Source organism: Anser brachyrhynchus (assembly GCF_964034855.1).
Source record: "Anser brachyrhynchus genome assembly, chromosome: 18".
Lineage (NCBI taxonomy): Eukaryota > Metazoa > Chordata > Aves > Anseriformes > Anatidae > Anser > Anser brachyrhynchus.
Window position 1 is genome coordinate 4084446 of NC_137711.1, and position 25731 is coordinate 4110176.

General features: G+C 41.7%; 1 protein-coding gene across 7 annotated transcripts in view; it reads left to right on the forward strand.

Annotated features, from left to right (window-relative positions):
• The first annotated feature begins 5295 nt into the window (after nt 1-5295).
• The window catches only part of TEX2 (testis expressed 2), a 55244-nt gene continuing 34808 nt past the window's right edge, over nt 5296-25731 (forward strand). Inside the window, exons 1-2 of one of the 7 annotated variants that reach the window (XM_080561136.1) lie at nt 5296-5345; nt 8806-8958. Coding sequence is in view for 2 of the 7 variants with exons in the window: in XM_080561133.1 (XP_080417259.1) it covers nt 19362-19404 (43 nt within the window). In the remaining 5 variants the exon portion in view is untranslated. Of the gene's footprint in view, nt 5346-8805; nt 8959-10750; nt 10910-11151; nt 11291-12559; nt 12621-14873; nt 14926-19346; nt 19405-25731 lie in introns of those variants that run through there. The other 6 variants (XM_080561138.1, XM_080561135.1, XM_080561137.1 and 3 more) reach the window with 6 other exon arrangements.

Here is a 25731-nt window from a genome sequence, read left to right on the forward strand (position 1 = left end):
CGTCCCCGCTGCCTTCAGGGGTGCTCCTGGGCACCGAGGGTCTGGGCTTCTGGGCTCCTGTTGGAGCTGCTTTTACATCTGGGTGCGCAGAGCTGAGCCGCGGGACTTTCCTTCCTGCAGTGGTGTGAGCTCTTCGTCTGATCTCGGCCACTCTTAAGGACAGTTTTCAAAAGCCTACCAACCACGACTTCCTTCTCTCTTACACAGGTCAATTAATTGTTTGTAAAATGCAGGGCACTCATTCTGTGCGGAGTAAATATCCTGTTCATCAGTGGGTGATTAAACCCCGAAGTTTATTTATTTTTCGGGGGAAGCTATGTGCTTGTTCTAATTGCTTCTTTGTGAGCTTGGTTCAGTTCAAGTTCTTAATGTTGCAATTCACCCATAAGCTCTCTTGCATCATAAGCCCCCAGCTTTTGGGCACAGGGGAGGTAATGCTGTCAGACTGGCTACAGCTGCTCTGTTGCGAGGGAAAGGGCACGTACAAGGAAAGGAAAAAGTGTTTGAGAAAAACAGTTGAAAAAAAAATCACACCAAGTAAACTAGAAATCAAAGTGATGGATAGCGAAGTATCAGGACAAATTTAAAATGCTAGCACATTTTGTTGTGTAGAATTTCAAGCCCTTTCAGAATAGACCAGTGAAAGCAGAATAAACATCACTTTTACAGTTACTTGGGAAGTAATAAGCAAGTTATCATGTCTAAAGAATCACAAAGAACAGAGCTTATTGTCTCCATCCTTTGAAATTCTCCAATCTAAATCACAGGTGCTCCTGTTAAAAATAAAAAAGCATAGAGAGCCTAGCAATCATGAGAACTTGGCTTGCATGGGAAACTTCAATTAACTGTGAGCATTTATATTTATACAGGTAATTTGTTTTCTCACCAGCCATAGACATGTTGAGTGGGAAGGCTGAGAGAATTCTCACCACTGCAGGAAATAATCACTGTAGTTAAGTTTTAAATTTAATAGCAAAAGAAATCACAGTTTCCTCAGGGAGGGAGTCAGCTGAAAAGTCTGATGACAGACAAAGAGAATAACAGCACAAAACTGAACTGAAAGACTTAGCACAAACCAGCAAAGGTCTAGGCAGCCCCTGCAAAGGCACCCCGAAAAGAGAGACAGAGGGGAGGGAGCAGGGCTGGGGGAGAAAACTGAAGAGATGGTGGAAGGTTTGGGAGACAGCCCATCAGTGTGGTCATCTTGCTGACTCTATACTTCATGGCTTTGGTGATACTTGGGAAACATGGTACGGCAGAATCAGTACTGCAGAGGTTGGATTGTTCCAAGCATTCCTGTTTTTTTCAGAAGTTCTGTGACTCCTAGGAGTAGCAGAAAATACACCTGTTAATAAAAGGCACTTTTGCAGGTAGCTGCAGTATTGATCCAGGAAGGCAATAGGTTTGTTTCAGTTGGTGCCGTCAGTGTGTTAGTTCTATATGGGGACATGCAGTCATCAGGCACTGAGGAACCTATCTGATATGTGCTGCTGTAACAGACTATGATATTGCCACAGGGAGTTTGTGTCTTCAGAAGAAAAATCATATTATGCTCTTATTTATCTGGCACAATTCAAGCCATGTTCAGTGCTTGCAGAGGGACTGTGGCTGCTGAAATAGCCTGTTTCCACAAAGCACTTATCAACACTTGCAAGGGGAGAGCTTGGCTTTAAATCCTCTGCTCTGGCTTTGTTTTTATTCATTTTTTTAAACTACATGCGGAGCCAAGTCTCCACTGCAACTGACACAGTTTCACTCTGAAAATCAATGAGACAGTGCTACGAGGGCAGACATGTCTCAACTGTGAACTTCAGATTGTTCAGAGCTGCGGAACTGACAGCCCTGACTGACTTCTGTCTTCATGGAACTAATCCGTGACAAATGTCTGAACTCCCCTGTGGCCCTCACCACCCGCCAGGCTGCTCCCTCGTGGGAGCTTCTGAGCCAGTTCAGTGCCCAGCAAGCAGTAAGCTGCAGCAATGTGTCCTCTCCCAAGCAGAATGACCACTTCCCGGCCCCAGCCTTTCCCTAGGGGACTCTCTGCTCTGTCTGGGGATAAGTGCTTCCAAGGCAGTGACAGTGAGAGCTGCTGGCCTGTCCTCAGGAGGAGGGGGGACAGAGAGGTTGCCATCAACGGGGAAAGGATGAGGGTTTTGTCTTAAGTGGACTCAGTTATGGTTTTACTGGAAGGGGTGAACTCAGCATCCCTGTTTGGTAATAGACTGTAAGAGTCTAATGGAAGCAAAAATTCTCAAGTCTATTAAAATGTGTTCAGAGTGTAGGCCAATTAATGAAAATTACAGCTACACAGGTTATTAAATTAGCATGAGACTGTCAATAGAAAATATAGATTGCTTTTGAATAATTTTAAATTATTTAAAGCACAGTAATAATGAAAATCTCACAAAGTCTCCATAATGCAAAACATAGTTTTAATTTTGTTGCTGTTTGAGCTGTCTTTTATATTTTCATTTCAACTTCATGATCATTAAAGGCGCAGGAGCTTTAAAGACCAAGAGCTACAAAAGATGCTAAAAGGAAAAAGCTTAGAGGTGGCTGGAGATGAGCTGTGATTCTGCAGTTATCCATGGCAGAGCTGACATCAGGTAAAGCCGAGTGTGTTTAAATGTAGTCCTTGTGTGCAAAATGATAGGTTAAATCTTCTAGGCACTGACTGTGCCCACATCACCCAGTTGGGTGTTCAGGACTAGATGGCCAGTATTGCCTCAATTACTTCTGTCATTAATGACGATTTTTCACACAAGCAAGGTGGACCTGCCATGCCTGATATTCCCGTAACTCTCACCACACGTGGCCGCTGCCACTTCTTTAGTGGCCTCTTCCTCTTATGGGCCTGTAGCAATTGGCACTCCCCTGGACTCCTGGAGATGCCTCTGCGTGTAGACAAAGAGAACAACAGCGAACTGCCTCCCTAGCTGCAATTTCCAAACAAATTCAGTGAACAGAACTCAGCCCTGACTCAGGGTACTCCTCAGGGCTGGAGCTCTTTGGAAGAAGAAATCTAAATGTATTTACAGCATGGCCAGGCACACTTGAGCAACTGGTTCTGCCTGTGGGTGCCGAGCCTCTGACAACCTCTAGCCAATCTGCCCCCTTGGCTGGAAGTTTGAGGCCGTAAGGGAGCACAGAGGGGAAATATGCAGACTTTGAGAGATTCACATTCCTCCCAGGGACCTCGGGGACTGGTTGATCTCTAGAGAAGGATGGTATGTTCAGCATGACTGAAGTATTAGCTGGCTCAGTCCCGAAACCTCAGAACATTGTGTACACTGCTTAAATCCAGTTTAGACATTGCTGGAGGAAGGCAAGTCTGCCCTACTAGAAAACAACCCTGACACACACCTGTGCTTTGTCAAACAAGAAATGCTGAAAGGTTTTTCTTTAACTATATTAATTTCCTTTTCCTTTCTTTTTTCTCACTGAAGCTGATCTTTTCCCATTGACTAGATTTCTTTATGACTGTTCTAGGAAGAATCACAATCCTATAGGTCTGTCTGTATATTGAATGAGACTGTGGCAAGCGGACCTGATTAATGTCCCCTACAAGGAGAAAATGATAATTGATGCTTTTTAATTACAAGTTTCCTTGCATTATGGTCTAGTTTTTCAGCTCATAATCATTAGCAGTATAATAGAGACTTAGGTAAATTGCTGCCTTTTCCTCTTTTGTACTAGATATAGGTCAGATTTTCATGTTTAGTGGTTATTATCTCTGACACTAATTAGTGCACTGACTTGCTGACAAAGGTCACATCTGTGTTTTCTTCATTGCATACAAACGTGAATAAGGCTGTGTGCTCCCACCGATTGATTTCCTAATTGCTGTGTTTCTGGACTCCTTTCCACCAATGCAAAGTCACTAGTTTGACTTTACACCTACTTTGTACTTATGTCAGTGAAAGACAAAGTTGAGGGCAGAGGAGTGTCAGGAGCTATTATGTCCATGGCACATGTCCCCCAGTCTGCACTTCATAAATCAAAGCAACCATGCTTCATGCACCATTGACTTTTCAAGCTCTGTGCAGTTGCAATCAAAGGGATGAAGTTGTTGCCTTTCCATGAGGAAATGGGTGGAGCTTTCATTCCCTATCTTTGACCAAAGCACTTAGATGGTTTTAGGCCCAGCAGATTGTTTCTAATAGCAGGCAAAATTGATCATTCAGGTACTTTGATGCAGCCCTTTTATTTAAAAAGAAAGTACAAAATTCTGTTTCATTGAACAGAGGAGGAATCGGACAATAGGAGACAATTTATCTGCATGATTTTCAATCCTTTCAGCCAGCACTTACACCAGAAGCATTCCGCCAGCTTTTTTTCTTTCTTTTTTTCTTTTTTTTTTTTTTTCTTTCTTTTCCTCAAGGTCATTCTAGTAGAATTTATCTGTTTCTGCCTGTATTTAGGAGAAGACTGCTGTCAGACCATAGGAACATAGCTGCTCTGAGCAGTGCCCTCCTCCCCATATATTCAAAGCCCAACATTTCAGTCAGGAGAAACTCTGAATGCTTTGGCTTCTCCACAGGGTCTGCTGTTCTGCCTTCTTTCTTAGGGGTGGCTATTTTCATTTCATCTGCCTGCTTCTGTAAGAGAGCTTGTTAGTTTCTTCTACAAAAGAATATCCAATGAGAGATAACATCAAACTTGTTGGGATCAGTAAGTTTTTGCCTGAACCCTGTGTCTGGATGACATTAGGGCTAGTTACTCAGCACGTGTCTCCATGTTAATAAAGAGTAAGACCTTTGCACACACTGCTAGAGATGAAGAGCAGGAAGATCTATTGGCATTAGCATGAGATGAGATTCTCACTGCACAAGCAAAGTTTTGCTAAATGCTTCCCTCGCCTCTAAAGAGAAATACCCTGTTGACCAATAAGCAGTATGCATTGCTAATATTGGGCTAAATTTCTCTGCATTCCTTGCCCTATTCATCATATTTAACCTTGAATTTATTTGTAGAGAACTGCACAGCAAATCCCATTTAAGACAGGAAGAAACAGAAAGAAAGCCTGGACATCGTGTGTTTTCTTGCAGTATTGTCCTGGACAGTTTCCAATCTGTTAATGAATGAACACTGACATCTAAACCATCCCCAGGGGAGGTTCAAGATCTATCTGAGTTCAGTAAGAGGTTCCTAAATAGCTGTAACAAGCCCATACTTCAAAAGAAATACATTTTGCTATTTTTAAAACATGAGAGTTTTGGAAGGCTTTGAATATCAAGATTAAGTCTCTGTCTAAATGCAATATAAGGCAGCACTGACTAGTCAGTGTCTCACTCAAATTTGGAACTTTTTCATATTCTAAAATCTGGATTTGATGCTCTAAAGAGGTAATGTATGACTGTGTTTAGTTTACACTTTTTTTTTTTCCAGAGCAGACTGTGCATGTATTTATTAGACTCCTTAGTATGTCTCAACAGATTAATGTGAAAAATGTATTACATTGTCTATGAGCACTTGAAATTTTGACTCAGGGTTACTGGTTGGATAGATTACTGAGCAATGTTTAACTGAAAGATTTAATGATACTCTGAACAAGACATGACTCATTCTTGAACAGCAGGGAACAGCTCCTATATGTGAAAAAACAAGGTCATATGGCTCCATATGGAGTCATATGCACAGCATGAAGCTATTTGCATTAGATAGCAATATAAAATGGCTGTGGAAGCTGAACAGAAGGGTCAGGGCAGCTGGGCAGTTCTGAAGACTTTGTTATGCATCAGGTCACTAAAATTACAAAGTGAAGCTGATTGAGGTATCCTAAGTGCCTCACATTAGACATCTATTTACCTTGGATGTCTGAGCTATGAGGTTACTTTGCTCTCTACTAGTCTCACTGAGAGTCCTGTTCTGAACTGCCCTTTGGAGGACAGTTTATCACCTATAATAGGTGGTCTAAGGAGCATAGATTCCATATTTGCCCACCTGGGTGATTAGTACAGTGAAATGTTATTATGTCTTTGTGCTAAGGTTTTCATCTTAAAGTGGTGTACAGATTAATAATATTGGAGAGAGGGAGAATATGAAGTCCAGAACAAAAGCCCAGTTTTGGAGGCACTGAGAACATTTGTCTCTGGATGCTGGGTCCAAACCTGTTAGAGAAGAGGGCCAGGAGGGAGCTGGCTCTGGATCAGATGCTCATGCTCTCAGAGCAAAGACACCTGAGACAGACATCACCACTTTCTGGTTGGTATTGGTTGATGTTTTGACCTCATACCAGCATGATCCAGGAACAATTCCCATTAAGTCTATTGATGTGAGTCTTTCCTCGAAGGGGACACTCAGGAAATCTTACCTGAATTATCTTTTAAAGTAGATTATTTAAATTCTATTAAGTCCCTATGCAGATATTTTTATTCAGAATTAAGTGACATTAATCTGATTTAGTGTACTTCACTCTGAAACTGAAGAAAGCGAAATCAAATGAAGTCCAGTTTAATTCTGAGTAACAGCATTCATGCAGGAGTCTAATGTAACTTCAGTAACAATGTTCAAGTCACACTTGCGATTAATTTGTATTAATGTTTCTGTCTTTTCCTGTGAAGACAAGGGACAATAAAATTGTCATGGATAACCTGACCACATGTCCCCTAAATATGGACCTAGCTCCTCCTGAATATTGGAAAGTTGGTTTGGAGCTCTGGATCTGAAGGTTGCTGCTCATTCCTGTTCTATGGTCAATGCTCTTTTCTCTTTATTAATCATTTATATTAAGCACATCAGTGTGGAACCTAAGCATCTGTCCAGGCAAGAGCAGAAAGGTACTGCTGGCTGGTGTTAAAGTTCCTGTGGCAGAGCTGTCTGTGTGGAAAAGTTGATGTGTATTTGCCTGTTTTAAATCTGTGGCTTCAGCTGTTCTGTATCAGGAGCACTAAATTTACTTGTAGATTTAAAATAGGTGAATGATTTGTCAGCTAAAAGGTCAGGATGCTTGCTGTTTATTTTGTGCTTTGCTTTTCCTGATTAATAGAAAATTGTCTGGATCATCTGATGCTACTGTCAAGGACTTTTGGTGTAATGCCTGTGCAGGCAAAATGTACAATAGTGCCATTGTATCCCCCATGCCTTCCCCCAGCTTTGCATTTTATCACAGTTGCACTCTGAAGTACTCCAGCACTCAGCCAGCATATATTCTAACTCACAAAGGTCTCTGCAGAGGGAGGAATATTGACTTCTCCATCATGTGCAGATCAGATTTCAGCCTTTTAGAGTTTTGTGCAATTGCCAGGTACACTGAAATCCAGATACCAGCTCTTGCAACCTTCCTGTGACTTTGGCAGCATGCACGCAGCTGTTCAGCGTAGCTCATGGACTCACCTCTTCCCCAGAGATGGATGGCATCGCAGATAGGTGTGCACCAGCCATTTTCCCTATCTGGATCCAGTGTCAGGTGTGACACTAGCCTAAGAAGCACCAAGAGGGTTTGGCAGGCCTGAGAGGCACCAGTGCAAATTCACAGCATTCAAACTATTTCACCTAGGCTGCGTGGTAAATCGCCTTCCCTGGGAACAGGTCGGCCTCTGGGTGTCACCTTGGCAGCACAGCTCTAACTCTGCACACCTCGCTGATGTGGTTTTAGCCTGTTCTGTGAATCAACATGACCTGGCAGCCATGCAGGGCCTGTGCTGTTGTCCTTCAGCCCTAAGTTGCAGGGAAACAGGTGGAAGTTCGAACTTCCCCTGCCTCTGGAAGTGTGTCCTCTCTGAGTGTGTGTGAGACCTTGATGTGAGTAGTAGTACAGAGCTGTTTCTCCAGAGATACCTGGCAATTTAGAGACCTGTAATAAATAAAGAGAAGTAATGAGAGAGGGAAAGAGGAAGATGAGAAGGACAATTGAAAGCCGGCAGCACTGTCTGCTGCACAGGGCAGGGGCCAGCGTGTGGGAAGAAGTGATGTGTTGGAGGCCAAGATGGGCATGTCTGCAACTTCAGAATTTGTGTCAGAGGGCGACAGTGAAGTCACTGGGCAGGGAGATGCTGAGAACACTATTGTTTCGGTGTTGGGCAAACAGAAGATAGGCATACAAGCACTGTGGCAGGAGTGTGTTTATTCAGGAAGCTCGTGCTCTCTTCTGTACCCACAGTCAGAACCAGCTGAAGCCCACTAGGAAGCCTCGGCCTTGCAAGTGTTTGTTGGGCTGCTGTACACACTGTGTGGGCAGGGGGCTTGTTTGTTTTTTCTGTGTGAAGTCTCTCTCCTTTGTGTTTTATACTGTACAGATAACAAGCCAACAAAATAACAGTAAAGCTGTTCTCACACATACACAGAAAACTATGTCACAATTCACGAGTTCAGGCACAGCTGCTGCCTCATTTGTTTTAAAGCTTCGAAGCATAAAATTGTAAGAAGGCCTGTCCTGCGGTTCTTGGGTCTTCCCCAGGAGATCTCACTGACAGCACCGAGAGACTTGTGAAAACCTTGTGGAAATCCAAATCTCACATAATGTTCTTTTCTCATGAAAGTACAAGCCTTAAGCTGTCCTGAGCTGTGAAATTCTGATGGGGGCATTACAGAGAAATGAACTGAGTCTCACAGTAGCTCTGGGAGAGAAATATTACTTCTTATTTTACAGCCTGCTCAAGCACTGTTTTAAAAAGGCATTTGAATGCCTTCCTCGCATATTCTGAAAGATTAAAGTCATTATTTTCAAAAGCAGCTCCTGACTACAGATACCTATTTCTAGCACCTGCAGGCCTGTTGTTTCTCAAAATGACTGCATATTTATATGTAGGAGACTGAAATATTAAAAATAAATAGGTATGACTGTATTCTCTTGTCTTTTTGTAGGATGGATGGCAGATAAATTATCCAACAAAAGCATTTACTCTAGCACCATGGAATGACTCAGAAATTCAGAGACACTTCCTTTTTCCAACTGACTGGGATTTGCCTTCAGAAGAGGATTCCCAAGTGGCCAGGTGCACGATGAAGCTGAGGCAGGTAGCAAAGCTCACGTCTCATTTTCCCTAGAGGCTGGCTCCAGCCTTTGCTCAGGCTGTATTCCTCTGTGGAAGAAGCCTCTGCTGAGCACCCAACTTCAGATGCGAAACTTTTTCTCTTGAGGTCACGCCTTTTAGGCCGTGTGTTGGCTAAGTTAGGTACAAACAGAGGGTGGAAAAAGCTTCAAAACTTCTCGTGAATTACAGTTTAACACAGCTGAAAACAAGACATTGGTCACAGTTTCAGTTGTAGCCTCTGTTCCTACAGGGAAAACCTGCTATTAAGAAAACAACCATTATCTTATCTTCATACTCTGGAAACACTAACACCAGCTCTGTATAACGATTCAAAGGTCTGCCTACTTACTATGAGAGCTATAAAAAGAAACCTATCCTAGATAATTGAATACACTTTTACATGTATTTAAAACATAATACTGTCTTTTAAACTTAAAAAAATGACCACGTAATAATGGATGGAGTAATGATCATAATTCATTTTTACAAGTGTTGAATTGGTCTTGAAATGTAAAGAGAAAAACAGTATGAGAGTTATCTACACCTACTTTTGAATTAGACTGCAAAACCTACTAACTACCGTATGCCTGGTATAATGCCTAGTAAAATGGGAAACCAAGCCCTGACTGTGATACAGCTGTAGATAAGATAGTAAAGTATTAAAAAAAGATGTTGTATATTAAAATATTTGGAGCTAGTTTGGAGCAATTTGAATTCTGCTCACATATTCCACTGCATGTTGGCTAGTAAATAAATTAACTTTGGCATCATCACCACATAAAGTATCATAAAGTTGAACACTGGTATGAAATAAAGAGACTCAGAAAGATCTCATTAACAGTTTTCAAAAGCAAGAACAATGATGTAAAGGGTAAAAGCAGTGGCAAGGCTGTAATATTTTATGGCATGAGACCATTATGAGAACAAAAACCTTTTGACAGAGGGAATTATCTTTTTTTTTTTTTTTTTCTGTCTGCTGCAAACTGGCAAATATGAAGTGGAAATAAAATGGCCTCTGACATGGTATGTTTCTTTGGGTAACCGCCTAGTTTTTTGGATAACGGACCTTTTTTGGCCATTTGTGTAATGTTTTGATACCAAAGCACTTTATTTTGTCTGCTTGCATATGCATTTCCTGCAGGTAGTGTCTGCTTCTATGAAGTGATGTGGTCAGAGATTACGGGGGTAAAAATTTACCTGCAAAACCGCCACATACAGTTTACAAGAAAAACCCAAAGCAAACAGAGCATTCTCCAGAACTGGCTGCTTATAAACCTGGTCAACACAGACACAAGCAAGAGGAATTAACAGGTTTTTCTTAACACCGGTGGGAGGAAACATGGCCCGCACTGGAGCTTCGAGGCCAGCGTGGCTGACGGCCTCAGCTCCTGGCTTTGCTCAGCGCGCTGCTCACAAACTCAGCCTCCCTTCCATCGGGGCACTTGTCATTCAGAGATGTTTTCCAAGTGACTGGGCGAAGGAGATCATTTCATAGTCCCTGCGCTGGCCATCCAGTTTCCTCTGAGCGGCTCCTCATTTCGGGGAATCATTTCCTTGTGTCATCGCTTACCGCCTGACTGAAACTTTGCGAGCGGGCTGAGGCGATTCCTCCTTCCCGGGGGTCCCCGCCCCGGCCGACTCCATCCCTCCCCCGTCCCGCTCCCCCCGGCCGCCCACCCCGCTCCCCTCACGCCCACCTCACCCCTTCCACCCTCCCCAGGCCTCAGCCCGCCTCCCTCCGCCCGCGGCGGGCCCTCTCCCCGCTCCGCCCCTCAGCCCGGCGCTGCGGCGGCGGCTCCGGCAGGCCCGGCCCCCCGCGGGGCCCGGATTGGCGGTGCCGGGCAGCCCCGCCGCCTCTCCTCCCCTCGCCGCCGCCCGGCGCGGGCCGGGGGCCGCCGGGGCCGCGCCGGGCAGTGCCATGAGCCGCGGGTAAGGTAAGCTGAGGCGCAGGGCGGGCCCCGCCGCGCCGCCTCGGCCCGCCGCCGGGCTCCGTTCCGCACCGCGCCGCGGCCGCCGGGGCTGGAAGCGCTGCCACCGCCGCACCCGCGGTGTCCGCGGGGCTGTGGGCACGGCGGGAGGACGGGGCGGCCGGCGGCGAGGGGAGGCGGGCAGGGCAGGGCCTAGGGCACGGCGGAGGCGGCGCCCGCTGGGGTGGCCGTGAGGGACCGATCCTGAAGGGACCGACCCTGAGGGGACCGACCCTGAAGGGACCGATCCTGGGGGGACCGATCCTGAGGGGACCGGCCCGCTGGGCTGCCCTCAAGGAGCCGGCCTGGGGAGCCCGGGGGCTCGGGCAGCCTCTGGGGCCGCTCACGGTGAGTGGTGCCTGGGTCGGGGCTGGCCGCACCGCCCGGGGCTTGAGGCGTTTATTTTTACCGTTGGGCAAGGTTCGGTGGGATGGAGTTACTTCCCGCTTACATCAGTGTAATTGAGATAAAAATTTGGCCGCGGTGGGATGTGCAGCTTGGCATGGGCGCTGCTGGAGTGGAAGGAATAGCTGAAAAACAAGCAGCAGAGGAAACTGCGATGTTTATTCTTGATGGAAGGCGAGGGGAGGATTTTTAATTTGCTCTTGGTATCAAGAGAAGAGAGATTTTCTGTCACACAAATTTGTTTCCTTTTTCTTGTCCTAGGTGTCAGCTTTTTCAGTTTCTGATTCTCTTTTAGTTGTCAGTGTCACTGAATTTTACCCCTCCATTGCAGCTCAGTGCCTAACTCTGTTTACAGTGTCATTTCGGCATGTGCTGAAGTTCCTTCTAGATGTCTGTGCTCAACTTCTTGGAGATGTGTATCTGTCAGCAGATATCTTAAGGAACTCCTCCGATAGCCCATCATTTGGGGGATTTTAGTACACAACTCGATTTAATTTAAACTTTTGTAACTTTCATATTGAAACTGCAAGATAAATTATTGTAAGATTTTACTGCTCTAAGACTATCCTCTGTTAAGATGCTTTGTCATACTCCTCTGTCTTCACACAACTCCTTTTTCAAGAGGTTCTTGCCTGCGTAACTCAGGAAAAACAAGGCAGGCTCACAGTCTCAGGGGCGTATTTTTTTACTGGAAAATGTAGCTGTATTTGGAATTTTAAAATAACTCTATTTTCTTAATCTCTGAATAAAATTCAGGCAGTGTGATTGAGTACCTCCTTTTAATTTTCTATGAATTGAAAATGTGCTAAATTAGAGGTAAAAGCAGTTTAAGTTGAGCAAAGAAAGTAAACTGACGTTTTTGATGTTAGAATTGGCTTTTAAAGACTCGTGTTCTTTTATAATGTATGAGAGGTTACCGTTCTGATTGACTTCAAAGCTGATCCAACAAGCTGCTCTGTTGTGGGTGGCACGTTTTTCATATTCCAAGTAGGTGCTGATGTGTGTGGTAGTGTTTCCAAGTAGGGTTGAGTAAAGTGCTTTCTCTTCTGAGCAAAAGACCAAGAAGATAATCCTGTGTTCAAAGACGTCTTTTACTGAACTCTGCTAGGCTGCTGTACAATATCTCCTGTGCATTGTATTACTAAGCTGAGTACATCCCTTGTAAACTTTGCAAAGAACTTCTTTAAATGACCCGTGTTACCTTTATTTCAGAAAAGAAAATCTATTCATGAAATCCGAAGTGAGAACTTGAAAGAGGACACAGCCCAATGAAGTACTTTTCTTAATTGCTTACTTTTTTTTACTTTGGATAATAACATAATTTAGTAGTTTCAAGTACTAATAACAAATACTTAGTACTTTGTAAGTAAGTAAACTCTAAGACAACTATGTTACAAACTAAAGAATGTGAAGCTGGAAAACCAAGGCAGAATATATAATGCCTATAACCTCTCTTTTATGGTAGAGGTGTGAATAAAGCAATGGGAGACAGTGAAACTTGTCTAGTAAAAAGAGAGAAAGTAACAGGGATAAACTTAAAGTCATGTAGCTAGAAGAGTGAAGATGTATATTTGAACACCGTGTTAGCTGATAGATTTGGGGATTGTGCTGCTCTAACCTCACCTTTCTGTGCTAACTGAACCTGATCCTTTAGATGAAATCAGAGTAAAGAAATCTCTTGTGGCATGCCTGAGAGGCCACCAACCTTACGTTGTGCGAGTTGGACAGATGAGCAGGCATGAGCATGGCAGTGAACGTGTATAAAGGCACGTTTCCTGTGCTGTTGTTCCCCAGTCCTGTTCTTTGTGTGATATTGAGGACCAGGCTCGAGCATGTTATGGCCCATGAGCTAGGTAACTTGTGGTGCAGTGTAGCTGGTGGAGCTGGCAATACCGGACCAGCAATTGAAGCAGGATAACGCTTGTTTATTTGAGTAAATTGTAAGTTTCAAAAGAATGAAAAGGAGGTTGAGTAAATTCTGGTCTTACACACTTGGAAAAGTCACTTAAATCTCTGGATTTTTCTTCTTTTCCATTGGCAAGCTAGAAATGTTGATATCAGATGTTCACTGTGAATAGTAGTGTTAATTCAGTGTGCTTTGAAACATTTATCCTTGAATAAAGGCATCATGTTCTAGAAGTCCTTACTGCCCTAAATGAATCAATTAGATGACAACGTGTTTTGGGAAAGAGGAGCATAATGTAGGCTGAGAGGTTAGAGAAATAACAATAAGAGTTAATACTGTGAGCCTTCATGAGTGCATACTTGGTATTAGAAAAGGCATAATATATTCAGAATAGAAATCAGCTCTGGAAATGCATAAGGATGTCATGTGTGCCCAATAAAGGGGATGAACAATGACTTTTCTTACTCTAGGTAATGCAAAGTAGACACTAGAAAGGGTATGTTGTGATTTCAGGGAGGAAGACGGTGGCACTGTGAAAAATAGGGAGAATAATACTGTGTGTCAGGACTGATGAAGAATGCAGCACTTAAGGGGCAAATGAGGGAGTTAAGGCAGCGTTGGCTTTGTGCCGGCAGTACAGTGAAAGACCTGTTCAAAGAAAAGCCTCCCTATGAATTTGTCTGAGTTTTTATGTACTTCTCTCATATGGGTGGTCCAAGAACTCTGAAGGTCAGAACCAGCCTTGCAATGCTGTGTGCAATTAACCCTGTTCCTGGTGTCCCCTTCTAGATACAAGGGCTGAAGTTGGCCCTGTTTTGAGCAGGGTTTCTCTGTGGGCTTGTATGCGCAAAATCTTTTTCTTTGTGGGCTGGAATGGAAACAGCAAACAGAAGACGGGTGCAATCTGGGAACAATTTTTCTGAATCCAGCTGATTTTTCTGATGCACAATCGTGGCTTGAGGGGAAAGGAGTCTTAACATTTAGGGAACAAAGGCAGAACTGCAAAGTACAATGCTGTCTGTTCCTCAGAAACCTCTCTCTAGTGAAAGAGCAACGTTTATGGCTTTCAGAGGTACCATAGTGAATAGTGAGAGCTTTAGGATTATCAGTTAGCGTTTTCCATTCTGTGTTTATTTCCTTCAGTGCACTGATGCATATCGTTATGGTACGTGTAAAGATGTTTTTGATTGCTGATTAAAAAAAACCACTGTACTACTCCATTATTGTAGAGGATTGTGGTTCAGATCCACAAAGTAAAGGATTTGTTTTTCTTTCTAAAACAAACAGTTGAATTCAACTTCTTTTCTTGATGTGTGAGACAGAATCCCAGTTACAGAGTCATAAAAATATATGACCCAATGCTCATGTCTGAGTTGTGAATTATCTGTTCTTGGACAGTTTAACGTGTTTTTTTAAGCTTCTGTTAGCATGTCAAACCCCAAAACTTGAAGACAGAAAGTTAATAATTATCGGTCAAGATCCCATCGCAGCCCGAGGCAGCAAAACGTGAAGATTGTGCACCAAATGGCCGTAGCCTCTGTGTGCCTGTTCCCCGGGAGTGTTGTGAGGATTGACGTTTAAGCACCTGAAGAGTTAACACTTCTGTGTCTTTTTCCTTGGAAGATCTGGAGGTGAATGGAATTGCCTGGATTTGGGCCAAGTTCTGCACAATGTATGTCGCAAAGTACCTACTTAATTGTCAAATGAAATGTAAAGTCTTTTAAGGTGATATTGAGGCTCTTTCACACAAGTCCTTTATTGGAGTAATTTTATATTACAGGCTGCCATTTACTAACTTAGTTTGAGTTTTGAGCATGCTTACAGAGCACAAGGCCCCTCTTTGGCAAGTGTAGTAGCAGTATGCCCAGTGTAGTATGAGACTTCCAATCAGACCAGTTCTGTAAGGCGCTGTTTGCCTGTGTTACTGTTCCTATGCCCTCTGCCTTCTCTGTAGTTTTCTGCTGTGGAACAAGGCTGTTACAGTAGTGAGTTATTTGGGATCTCCAGGGCAATGGAGGTGTCCCTTTTTAGACCTGATTAACAGATGCATTGCAGTTTCTTTAGTGGGAGTCCTTGATGACCAGTATCTCTGGGAAATAAAAAGTGAGTGTCTTAAGTTGAAATTGCTCAATTAAGGCATCTGAGAGGAGTTGCCTCAAAACTTCCTGTTAGCCAAAGCCATTCCCGAGCCCGTTGGAAGTCCTGGAAAAGGAGCAGAGCAGCAGGTTTTGACTACAGTGGTTTAGAGTGGCTGAAACAGCTGCAGGGTAAGTTTTCAGGGTAAGTTTTGCAAGTGTTTTTTCTTCCTCCTTTGCCCTCTGCAAGAAGAGAGGTTCTGAAGTGTCGGATTATTTACAGTTGTCTTTATTCTCCGGGTACACAGAACTATTGTCTCTGATTAAGCGTATTGTTAATGTTTGGAAAGAGTTGAAAATATCGTAGTGGAAAAGGGCATATTCTCTGGTCTGTCATCTTGCCTTCCTGCTCGCCGAAGTTCCTAGCTCCCTGTTTATTGACTTTTTCTCCTATCTATTTTAACTCTGTCCTCTCCAAACAGCAAAGTATGTTATTCTGCTGTGCAAAGACCAAATCAATACATAGCAGCGTGGTTAAGTTAGTATTCTAGAAGACAAGAGGACTGACGGACAAGGGATAACAGAAGATCAATAAAACATAGTAAACAGTGGTGTTTTCCCATAAAGGCCAAGAGGGTAGCACAAATGAATCGTTGTATGAACCAGGCTTTAATATTCATTACCTCGTGTCTCTGTGGTTTATAAACTGTTATGCTCTCTGACCCCATTGGTGTTGGATGACAGGAAATAACCAAGGGATGTCCCTCGGTGCTGGTGGAAGCATTGGGTGGCCTGGACTGCTTATCGTGTCAATGCAGGGTTCTTACCCGTAAGCTGTGGGAAGATGGCACGGTCAAGTTTAAAAGAAGATCTCTTAAAAGAGCATGGAAATGCATATTCGGGAATTAGGACACTCTTCAAAAGGATCTTTTTGAGTCCTAAAAATCGCTTTATTGGGTTTTAGCAGCTTATGCAGAGGAGAGCTCTAAGACTCTAGAACTTACTCTGGATTTAGTGCGTTCTGTTTAAATTAACTTCAGTTATTTATATATATATATATATATATATAAGAAAAAAAGAAAAAGCAAAACATATGTACAAACCAGGCTACTGTCACCTTTGACATTGGAGATTTCAAAGCAGATCAGAGTGGGCTGAAACATGTAACTAACCTGTTGTGAGCTGTAATGAAGTTATGATCTGAAAGTAAATAGCTGCAGAAATAATTTTGTGTCGCTGGAAGTCAGGATTAAGATTGGGCTCATAAAACAGACATTTTTTTTTCCTCTGACGTAGCCCAAAGAGTAAGGCTTCTCTGAGAGGATAGTCATGCTGACACTTGTGTAGTGGCAGTTTGGTTAGGAAGCAGTGCCCGCCATGTGATACTAAGCAGACAGTGAAAGCTCTTGTCTAGGTTTAGCGCTCTCTCTCTCTGCGTGTAGCTGTTGTGTTGAACCTGTCTGCCCGTGGTTGTGCTGCGTTTGACAGCGTATCCTCTGGTCGAGGCTGGGAAGGCTGGTCTTGCAGCCGGGCCACACAATTGCTGTAGTACCTTTCCTGCCCACAGGTCACCTCCCACTTCGTGTTCCTGTCTCGTGCCCCAAAAGCATCGAATGCAAGGTGAAGACTTCTGCTCTGGCTGCCTTCCAAACTGGCTATTTCCATTCTGCTTGCTTAATACATATCTGTGGTTCCTGTTGCTTGGAGGGGCTTTACTTTCTGTCCCCATACTCTTGTGTAATGCTTGGGGTTGAATGCATAAATAAATGTGTTTTGGTGGTAAATGAAGTGATCCATATGTTGCTTCTCATTTCCTTACTGCTGAAGTTTGATAAGGCTTATCTTTGTAAGACTTTCTCAGTAGCAGTTCTTTTTTTTTGTCTAATTGCTTTCACAATTATTCGTTTTCAGTTTGCCTTGAAGTATTAAGCAAATGAATTGGGAGAAGGAGGAAGAAATAAGGAGAGATAATCCTAAATGTCAGCTCAAAAGTGTGCTAGTTAATAAAGGCTTTGTCAGGTCCTTAATAAACCTTCTGAACAAATGCATGACAACTCTCGTAGTTTTATGAAAATGATCAAATTGCTACTGTTCTATTTATCTGTTACTTCTGTGCATAACAAGAAATGTAGATGGAGAAAGGAGACCAGCTGTGCATGCAAACCATCTCCTGTTTTGTAATTCCAGTTATTCCCTTTACAACAACAGGCCTAGGTTTTCAGGATGCTGTAACGCTGTCTAGAGGTTACAGACAAGCTGAAGATCCGTGCCTGACACTTCTAGAAAAGTTCATGGACTTTGAGAGTAACCAAAAATATTAATTTAGGGGAGTTTTGTATTTAAGAGCATAAAATGTTAGGTTGTAAAGACCTTGGCTTCTTTTGTCACGCAGTTTTGAGAGGTGGTTGGTAGCTCTTTGTGAGTATTGAACAGATATTATAAACCCTTCATTTCTGAGCTGGGACAAATTTTCAGTTTCATTTTTAGTAGCCAGATTTTTAAAATTCTAGCTAGATATTTTTTAATCTTTCTGCCAAACTAAAACTTCATAATTAAAATCATATAAATGAGGAAATCACTGAACTGTAGCAAGAGTGTTGTTTTAGTACTTTACTTTCCCAGTGTATATTGTTTTTAAAATCTACTTCTTGCATTCAGGTGCCACGAGCAGCGTATTTAGCAATGGAACTGCTATGGGTTAACTGCAGATTTCCTTCCAGTGTGAACAGTGGCTTTTCAGGCCTCTCCCTCCAGCACCCCTAGCCAAATAAGTGCAGATTTGTGAGATCCATTCAGATGTCGCATTAGGAAAGCTGTTGAGAAGGCATTGCCAGTTATGGTCTAACTTCGAGTCCTCCATGGGGCTTAGGGGAACTTCTGAGGGGATGTAGAGGCTGTTCCATGGTTTAATGGAGAGCAGTTTGTCTCTCTGGGTGGTGGTGAATGCAAGGTGAAAAGATTTCCATTCCACATCTAGATTTTGACTTTACTCGTTTTATTTTTTTGTTGTTGTTTCCCCAAAAGAGCAACCAGTCCAGTCTGTGAAATCTTAATTATATATAGCATGGCAGAGGCAGCACGTTAGAGATGAGTGCAGCTTCCTCATACTCCGGTCATCAACTGTTTTGTCACCCTATCCTGGAAGACAACTGCAGCTGCCACCCATGCTTGGCTTCTCTGACTTGACCTCTCATTAATTAAAGGCCTCACTTAAACAACTACACCCTTGATACATGGTGATGTATGAGGAAGAGAGTACGTGTGCACTCACTGAATTATTAAAATTGTATGTAATTTAGAGCTTGTATAGCTGATGGACTCTATTTAACAAAGAGCATGTGGTAGATTTATTAAGCATGTATATATATATAAAAAAAAACAAACATCGCCATGTGTCTGAAATTAGAATTGCCTGCATAATACTATAATTGAAGAAGGCAGGATATGGCTCAAAGACAGTTATTTCCCATTGCCTTTTTGAATCCATCTGGTGGTTTTCGCTGTTCTTTTATCTCCCAGCAAATCGAGACCTTAACGTTGATGACCTAAAATTAATTTCCTTGAAGCTACGTTAATGACACTTCCCTTTCTATGAGCATGCATGCACAAAATGTAACCCACATACAGGGGTATGAATTACTTCTCACGTATTTTATCAAGTAGTTGAGACTATAGATGTTATTTCTGGCTGGAATACTAGAAACTTTTACATTGCTGAAGGCATTTGCAGCTTTTGCCAGACAAACATATACATGTTGGTAACTTTATGAAATAGCAAATATCATGGGCTGATAGAGGGATGATTTTAGTCCTTCTTTACATGGAAGTAACTGCAAGGAAGAGTGAAAGTAGAGAGCCTCTGTGAGTACTAGTTGAATTGAGAGTAGAGCTGGGGTTCTTCTTAGCAATTAATTTATTTATTTATTTATTAAAAAAGCTAATTTTTTCATATTGCAGTATGATTTCAGCAGGCACCCATGGAATCAGGCACTGACCTGCTACCCTTTCCATTTTCAGCCTGTGGGTTTGTCAAATGGGATTCCTGGAGACAACCACCTCAATTAACATTTCCAAAAGTAAGATCTGCCTGTATGTTTTACAGCTCCATATGTAGCTGGTCAGAAACTAGTACGTGCATCTCAGGTGTAAAGAGGCCTGGGGGAATGATTTCACTTCCAGATGTTGTCCTGTTAACTTAGTCTACCTGAGGTCTACTTTCCACTAAGATAAGGACCTATGTCTGTGTCTGCTGTATGAGTGAATTATACCAGATAGGAACAAATAATTGCTTTCTGAGCTGAAAGAAAATGAGTAATGGCTGTCTGTGTTGCTTCCTGCATTACTGATCATTGGAAGCTACTTTTCACCAAAGACAGTAAGAACATTTTCCAAGGAGTGCTGAAAACTTGAAAAAAAATTATTAACTAACCTGAGCCTTTTAGAAAACTTTGATTTTTACTGTAAGTTCATGGCCAGATTCGTGCTGTGGTAGACCTACGCTGCTGGAAGAAAAAGAGGAAAACACTGTTCCTGTTCTTCCCAATCATATTTTGTTTACTTCTTTTGAGACTCTGCACATGACAAATCGTCTTTCTAAGGGTGTTACCAGTACCCACATTTTGACAGAGAAAAACAGAGTAGGAAGGATCCTCTTATGCTTTTGTTGTGCAGGGGTGTGAACAAAAGGGCTTTGAGGTATGCAAAGATGTCAGTTTGTCATCGCAGTGTACTCGTTTTTTTCCTTATGACAAATATGGTGTATTTATATCTGCTTTTCTATAATATGATCCTGTTAATTCAGATTACTTGCAAAATTGTTTTTCATGTATCATCTGCCGTAGTTTCTTTGCAATTAAGATGAAAAAAATTGTGGGAGGTGCTCATCATTTTCTGACTCAGTTGATTTCAATAAGAATCAAGCCTGTAAAACAGCTGTTAAGGTCAGGCAATCTGTAATTGACCTATAATATGTTGAAATTAAAATGTATCACAGTTTTTTGGAAATACAAATTACCCAAATCACGATTTTGGAAAGAAAAAAAAAAGCTTAATATATTAAGCTGAGCCATTAACTATTGCACTGTTATGTGTCTAATATAAGAAATGGAAGAGAATGCAAATCAAGCTGGTGGCTTTGATTTTTAGTGTCCTGTTTTTGGCAGTGATCTCTTTCATGTTCTAGAGAACAAAGTCCAGGGAAGATTTGTGCCAACTTCTGTCAATTCATTAGGTGACATCTTGAAACATCTAGTTATAAATACTATGTGAAAAATAGGAAAATGCATATTTAAATGGGAACACAAATATGAATGCTTCTGAATATTTCTACTTCTTTTGCCTTAAATACTTCTGCCAAAGTTGTCAAGTATTTGAGTGTACTGTAATAGGATGGCTAGGAATTGTATGGATGTTTCAGTCCTGTGCACCTAAGGGTTTTTTGTCTTTTGTAGTCCAGTTTTTTTAGTCATAAAATGCTGAAACCACTCTTTAATGCAAAATTAATCTTTGAGAGACTCTAGTGAAATATATGTAACAGTTGCATGGCCCTAGAAGGTTTTTGTCAAGCTGAAACAAGACCCTTTATGTCTTGATAGTTCAGCTGGGAAAGTCTGGGTTGTCTGTCCTAATGCTTTTAATGGAGCTTTGCTTCATATCTTTGCCCATCAAGGTTTGACTGTATTTTTGTGTTTGGTGGTTTGTTTTTATTTTTTGTGTTCCACACAGGGAAAAAAATCAGCTTATTAGGGCTATCTAGGTTCTATTTCAATTTTTTCAGTCTTGGGAAAATTTCAGTATCTTGGACATTTTCCTACCCTCACCACTCTGCACTGCGTCCTCCAGCTGGAAAGCTGCAGTGCTGCTGAACTTTTGCATTTTAGTTTCTAGGTACTTGGATTGAACATAAGTCTGAATGGAATGGAATGAACGTTGCCTGAAGCAGAGAGAGATGCCTGATACTTGCCAATTATGCGCAGAGTTTGACATTTTGTTTTCTTGTTATTCTTGGGAAGAGGCTTCTTCAGAGCTGACTTTGCATTTTATTAACCTTCTACGGCGCTTTCTATGAATTAGAAGTTAAAAGAATTTAAAGCATAAAAGCTGTTGTTGGTAGCTGATGATTTCTGCACACTTGTTGCTAGAAAGAGATGGACTGCGTGCTTCTTCAGCTGTTTCAACTCAGTCTGGTTCTTAGTCTTTGCTATTGCCATTATAATAAGTTAGTGATTCTGTGTGGTCTTACTTGTACAAAGCACTATGTGAGTGATAATCTTCACTCTCTTTATAACACTGAAACTCAAAATAGCATGTTTACCTGCTCAGGTCCTTCAAAGAAGTCTAGAAAACCATTTCCTTCCAAAATCAGATCAAAAAGAACTTTTCTTTGGTCATGTGGTGCTGATTTACATTTCTTGCCTTTGCAGGTTCCAGGTAGCACGAATAGCTGCTAATACCTATCTTCATTAATTTTTCATCGAATTCAGTGGGGGGCGAGGCTACTCGATGGGTGGCATAGTAGAGCTATTTGCAAGACTAACTCTCTTAACAGCAATACATGAAGTGGCAGGAACAATTGAAAACCCAGTAATCTTGCAGAAATTTGGGTTTAGTCTGACTAAACTTTGGGTTCAGTTACTTCTGAATTACCTTTGTCCCGCCACTTCTCAAACTCTTGATTGCAACTCTCAAAAGACGATGTTAAGATGCAAATTGCTGTTTAGTGACCCTTTCCTGGGCTTTTCTGTCTTTTGGACCCTCCAGGGATTACACTTTCAGACTTCTGAGAAATTCTGTATTGTTCTATCTGGAATGCATTTTTTTGTTTTGCATTTATCAAAGATGCTTTTTGTTTTCCTTAGGAAGATGAGACGGAAGTGAGCTTGTGTAACCAACGCTACCAATTATCCTCTATTTTAACGGCTGTAGCTTGCTATGTATTTTTGAGTTAGTTAACTTTCTTATGTTGAGCACAACTACCTTTGTAGTTGTGTGTGAATACTTGTTTATTTGTGTAAGATTTCTAAGATAGATGAAGCTCTCCTTCTTCCCATAGAAAATGTAAGCTTTCTGAAAGAAGCCTTAGTTATTTTCTTTTTTCTTTTTTTTTTTTTTACCAACTGCCTGGGGATTTGCCCTCTAGAAGTTGAAAAAATACCACCAAAGCTGGAAGATGAGAGAGATCAGAACCAGATAATCCTCAGATAATGACTACATTGTGCTTGGGGCATGCCAAGGTCCTAGGCATGTGAAGGCATCTACATTTCTGTGGGGAGTTTTGTATTTCTTGAGCTTCTCACAGGCCATAGAGCTGTTACAAAGGCAGCAGGAATGATATGGCTGCGCTGGAAGACCTGGACATAATGTGCTGCTTCTGTCCGAAGGTACATCATTTAAAAAAAAAAAAAAATTACAGGTATAAAAACACATTCATAATTCACAGATGCACGGCAGTAAAGGACTGCTGACTTTCGTATGCATGAAGTTGTGAGAAGTTGGCAGGTAGAGCAGAGGACTCGCTGAGTGCACCCTAACTGCAAAGATGCTGCAGCTGTTGGGCTTGGTTTGGTCTGGGAGAAGTTGAGTAGAAAGATTCTTCTCCTCCCCCCTCTTTGTTTTTTTCTTGTCTTCCTTCACCATTGTGACCTTGTGGAATATACTTGGACAATAAAATACATACATAGGGTATCGCTGGTCTGTCATCGTTCTGTAGCTCTTCAATTTTTTTAACCTTGTTTTTTTTTAATTGTTACTTTGCTGCTGAAAGCCGTGTGCTTGGTCCAAACCTAAATGCTTTCTAACGCTAAATGCTATAGTGCTATTTAGTTGAACCTGAGAACCCCTTGTCTCTGATTTTGAAAGCATCTCTGAGAAATAAAGAAAAATGACTGTGTATTGCATTCTTACGATAAAAAAGCCCTAAAGCACTAGTTCTGCTGTTAGTCCTATGCAAAACATGAAGTCAGAATAAAGACTGTAGATCTGAAATGTACGATTTTATGAATCATTAAAAGTCCAGTGCAAAAAATAGTGTCTTTAGATAGCTATGGGGTACGGTTTGCCAATCTGTAGATTCCATTCCTTTGTTCAATGATCTTTCATAACTACATTTTATATGAAGACCCAGACTTCAAGTTATTAATTGGCACTGCTCATCTGTGTCTAGCTTCATGTGGACAAAGATATTTATTTTTAATGTTGTCCTTTCTGCTGTTCTCTTACGAAGGCATGTGGTGACTGTTTTAATTTTGCAGTTGCTGTGAACATTGACTGAAAGTCTGTGGGGTGTTTTTGTGTTCTTCTTTCCCCCCCACATATCCCTAGTCTTCAATTTAATGATTAAAGCTATCTTGAATTAGCTTTTCTGTTGCCTGGTTCTTTGGCTGTCCTGATTGAGTGGAGTGGTGTAGATTAGGGTAGAATTGTGTGTTAATGCATCTGTCATGTCTAGATGTATCTTATGGTTGTGCTTGGTTGTATTTTGCCATTTTCATGGCTTTGAGGGGAGGAGGGAAGCGAGAAGGAAGTTCAAGAACATAACACCTCACAAAAGACCTTTTAGGAAATGCACCGTAACAAGGCATGAGTTTGTTTAGTTCAATGTAATGTGGGTATACAATATGATTTTTTGTTAGTGAAGTGAATTTAAATATAACAAAGTTCCTGAACACTCACTTGCTACCTGTCTGCAATTTTACCTATTGATGTCCATTTGAATTGTTGGGAAAAATGAGTCGAACACAATTCCGATAAGCTGCCCTAAATCCTAAATTAAAAGTGGCTTGGTTTTCTTTGTTTTGGAAGCATGCTTTTCTGTAAGTCACTTAGTCAAAATTTCCCCTAAAGTTTTTTATAGTGACCTTTAATTTAATCAGTGATGTGGACAGCATTTTCAACTGTGGACTAATCCAAAGAGGTTTTAGATAATCTTTCATCAGATTAATGAGGAGTTGATTCTTTTTTTCTCTCCACAGAGACAAGGAGAGAGTTACAGTGCTGCATAGGTTAGTATTGTACCTCACTGTTTGCCCTCTCAATCAGATGTAATTTTTAGGGGGGTGTAGATCTTTTTAATTTTTTTCTTTAATAATGAACAAATTTTCTGTAAAGATGCAGACATTGTACAGCACCAGGTAATTCTGATTTGTTCTCTCCTCCCTTTTAGAAGAGAACAGATGCAGCAGTTGTTTGTGTATTGCTCAGAATTGTTAAGGGACCGGTGGATTATTTTGGTTTGGCAGGGTGACCCCGAAGAGGCTGCTTCAGCCAGGTAGTATAAGAGAAGAGAAAAGGGTTGAAACAACTGCTCTCCTAAGTGGAAAAAGCTGGCTTTGGGCTGTGCCAGAAGCTGACCCCTCTCTCTTGGTGCATGTTCTGTTTCTAATGCGTTTATTTCTAAATCCCTTGCTGCAGGAGTTTTCAGATCAAAGTCTCTAAACGTTTACTTTTCTGGGGTGCTTCTCTTCTCACTCATGACCAAATTAGTTTTTGGGGGGGTTGATTTTGATCCCAGCAACTAGTTATGTGGAAAAATAAGTATTGGAATGTCCTTTTTTAAGATAGCTATATGTGATATTGCAATTGACTGAATCTCCAAAACCTGTGATGGAAGGGGGATTTGGTTGTGTGATTTATTCTTTTATTACTTTGTTTTGTTCTGTTGAGGGAATGAGAGCTCGTATAAAGTGCCTGTGAACTGTTAAATGGAGTTGACTTTGGTATACTGAATAAAGATCTTTTGGATGGAAAAATGCTACATGTTGTTTGCAATTATGAATGATAGAGAAACAAGAATGAAGTAGCTGATAGGAGGAGAGCAAGTGAATGGAGAAAGTATAATGTGCTAGAATTTTTATTTTTTCTCTTTGTGTAAACTAGGAGTAAAACTTTACTGAAAATATGCTTCCTTGCAATTTGCATCTACTGCAAAGAGCAGAGAAAGTATTTTTGAAAGTATGAGGAATCTGTTAAAACTAAAATCATAGTTTATTAGCTGACTATGGTAACAGCAACTTCCAGATCCTACAGCAGTTCTTTTCCCAGTGTTTGACTAACAGATATAATACTCAGCATATTGGGGCTTCACCAGAAGCATTGTTACTGGTGAGGAAACATCAGTAGATGTTGTGTTGAAATTGTGCTTGGTGGGAATGTTTTCTGAAGGTTTCAGCACACAGCTCCATTGAACATCTCTGAACTTGTGTAGGAGGGCTTTTCGTTTTCTGCACAGTTCGAATTTTCAAGGGAGGATAATGCATATTTATCTCATTGAAGTGCTGGAGATTTGTCTGTAAGAAAAGAGTTCTTGAAGAGCTGCAGGTGAAGAACCAGATTGCGGGCTCAGTGCGTGGCTGACACTACAGACGCTCCCTTCACGCCTCTTCTGACTTCTTGGAATTTCAGAGAAG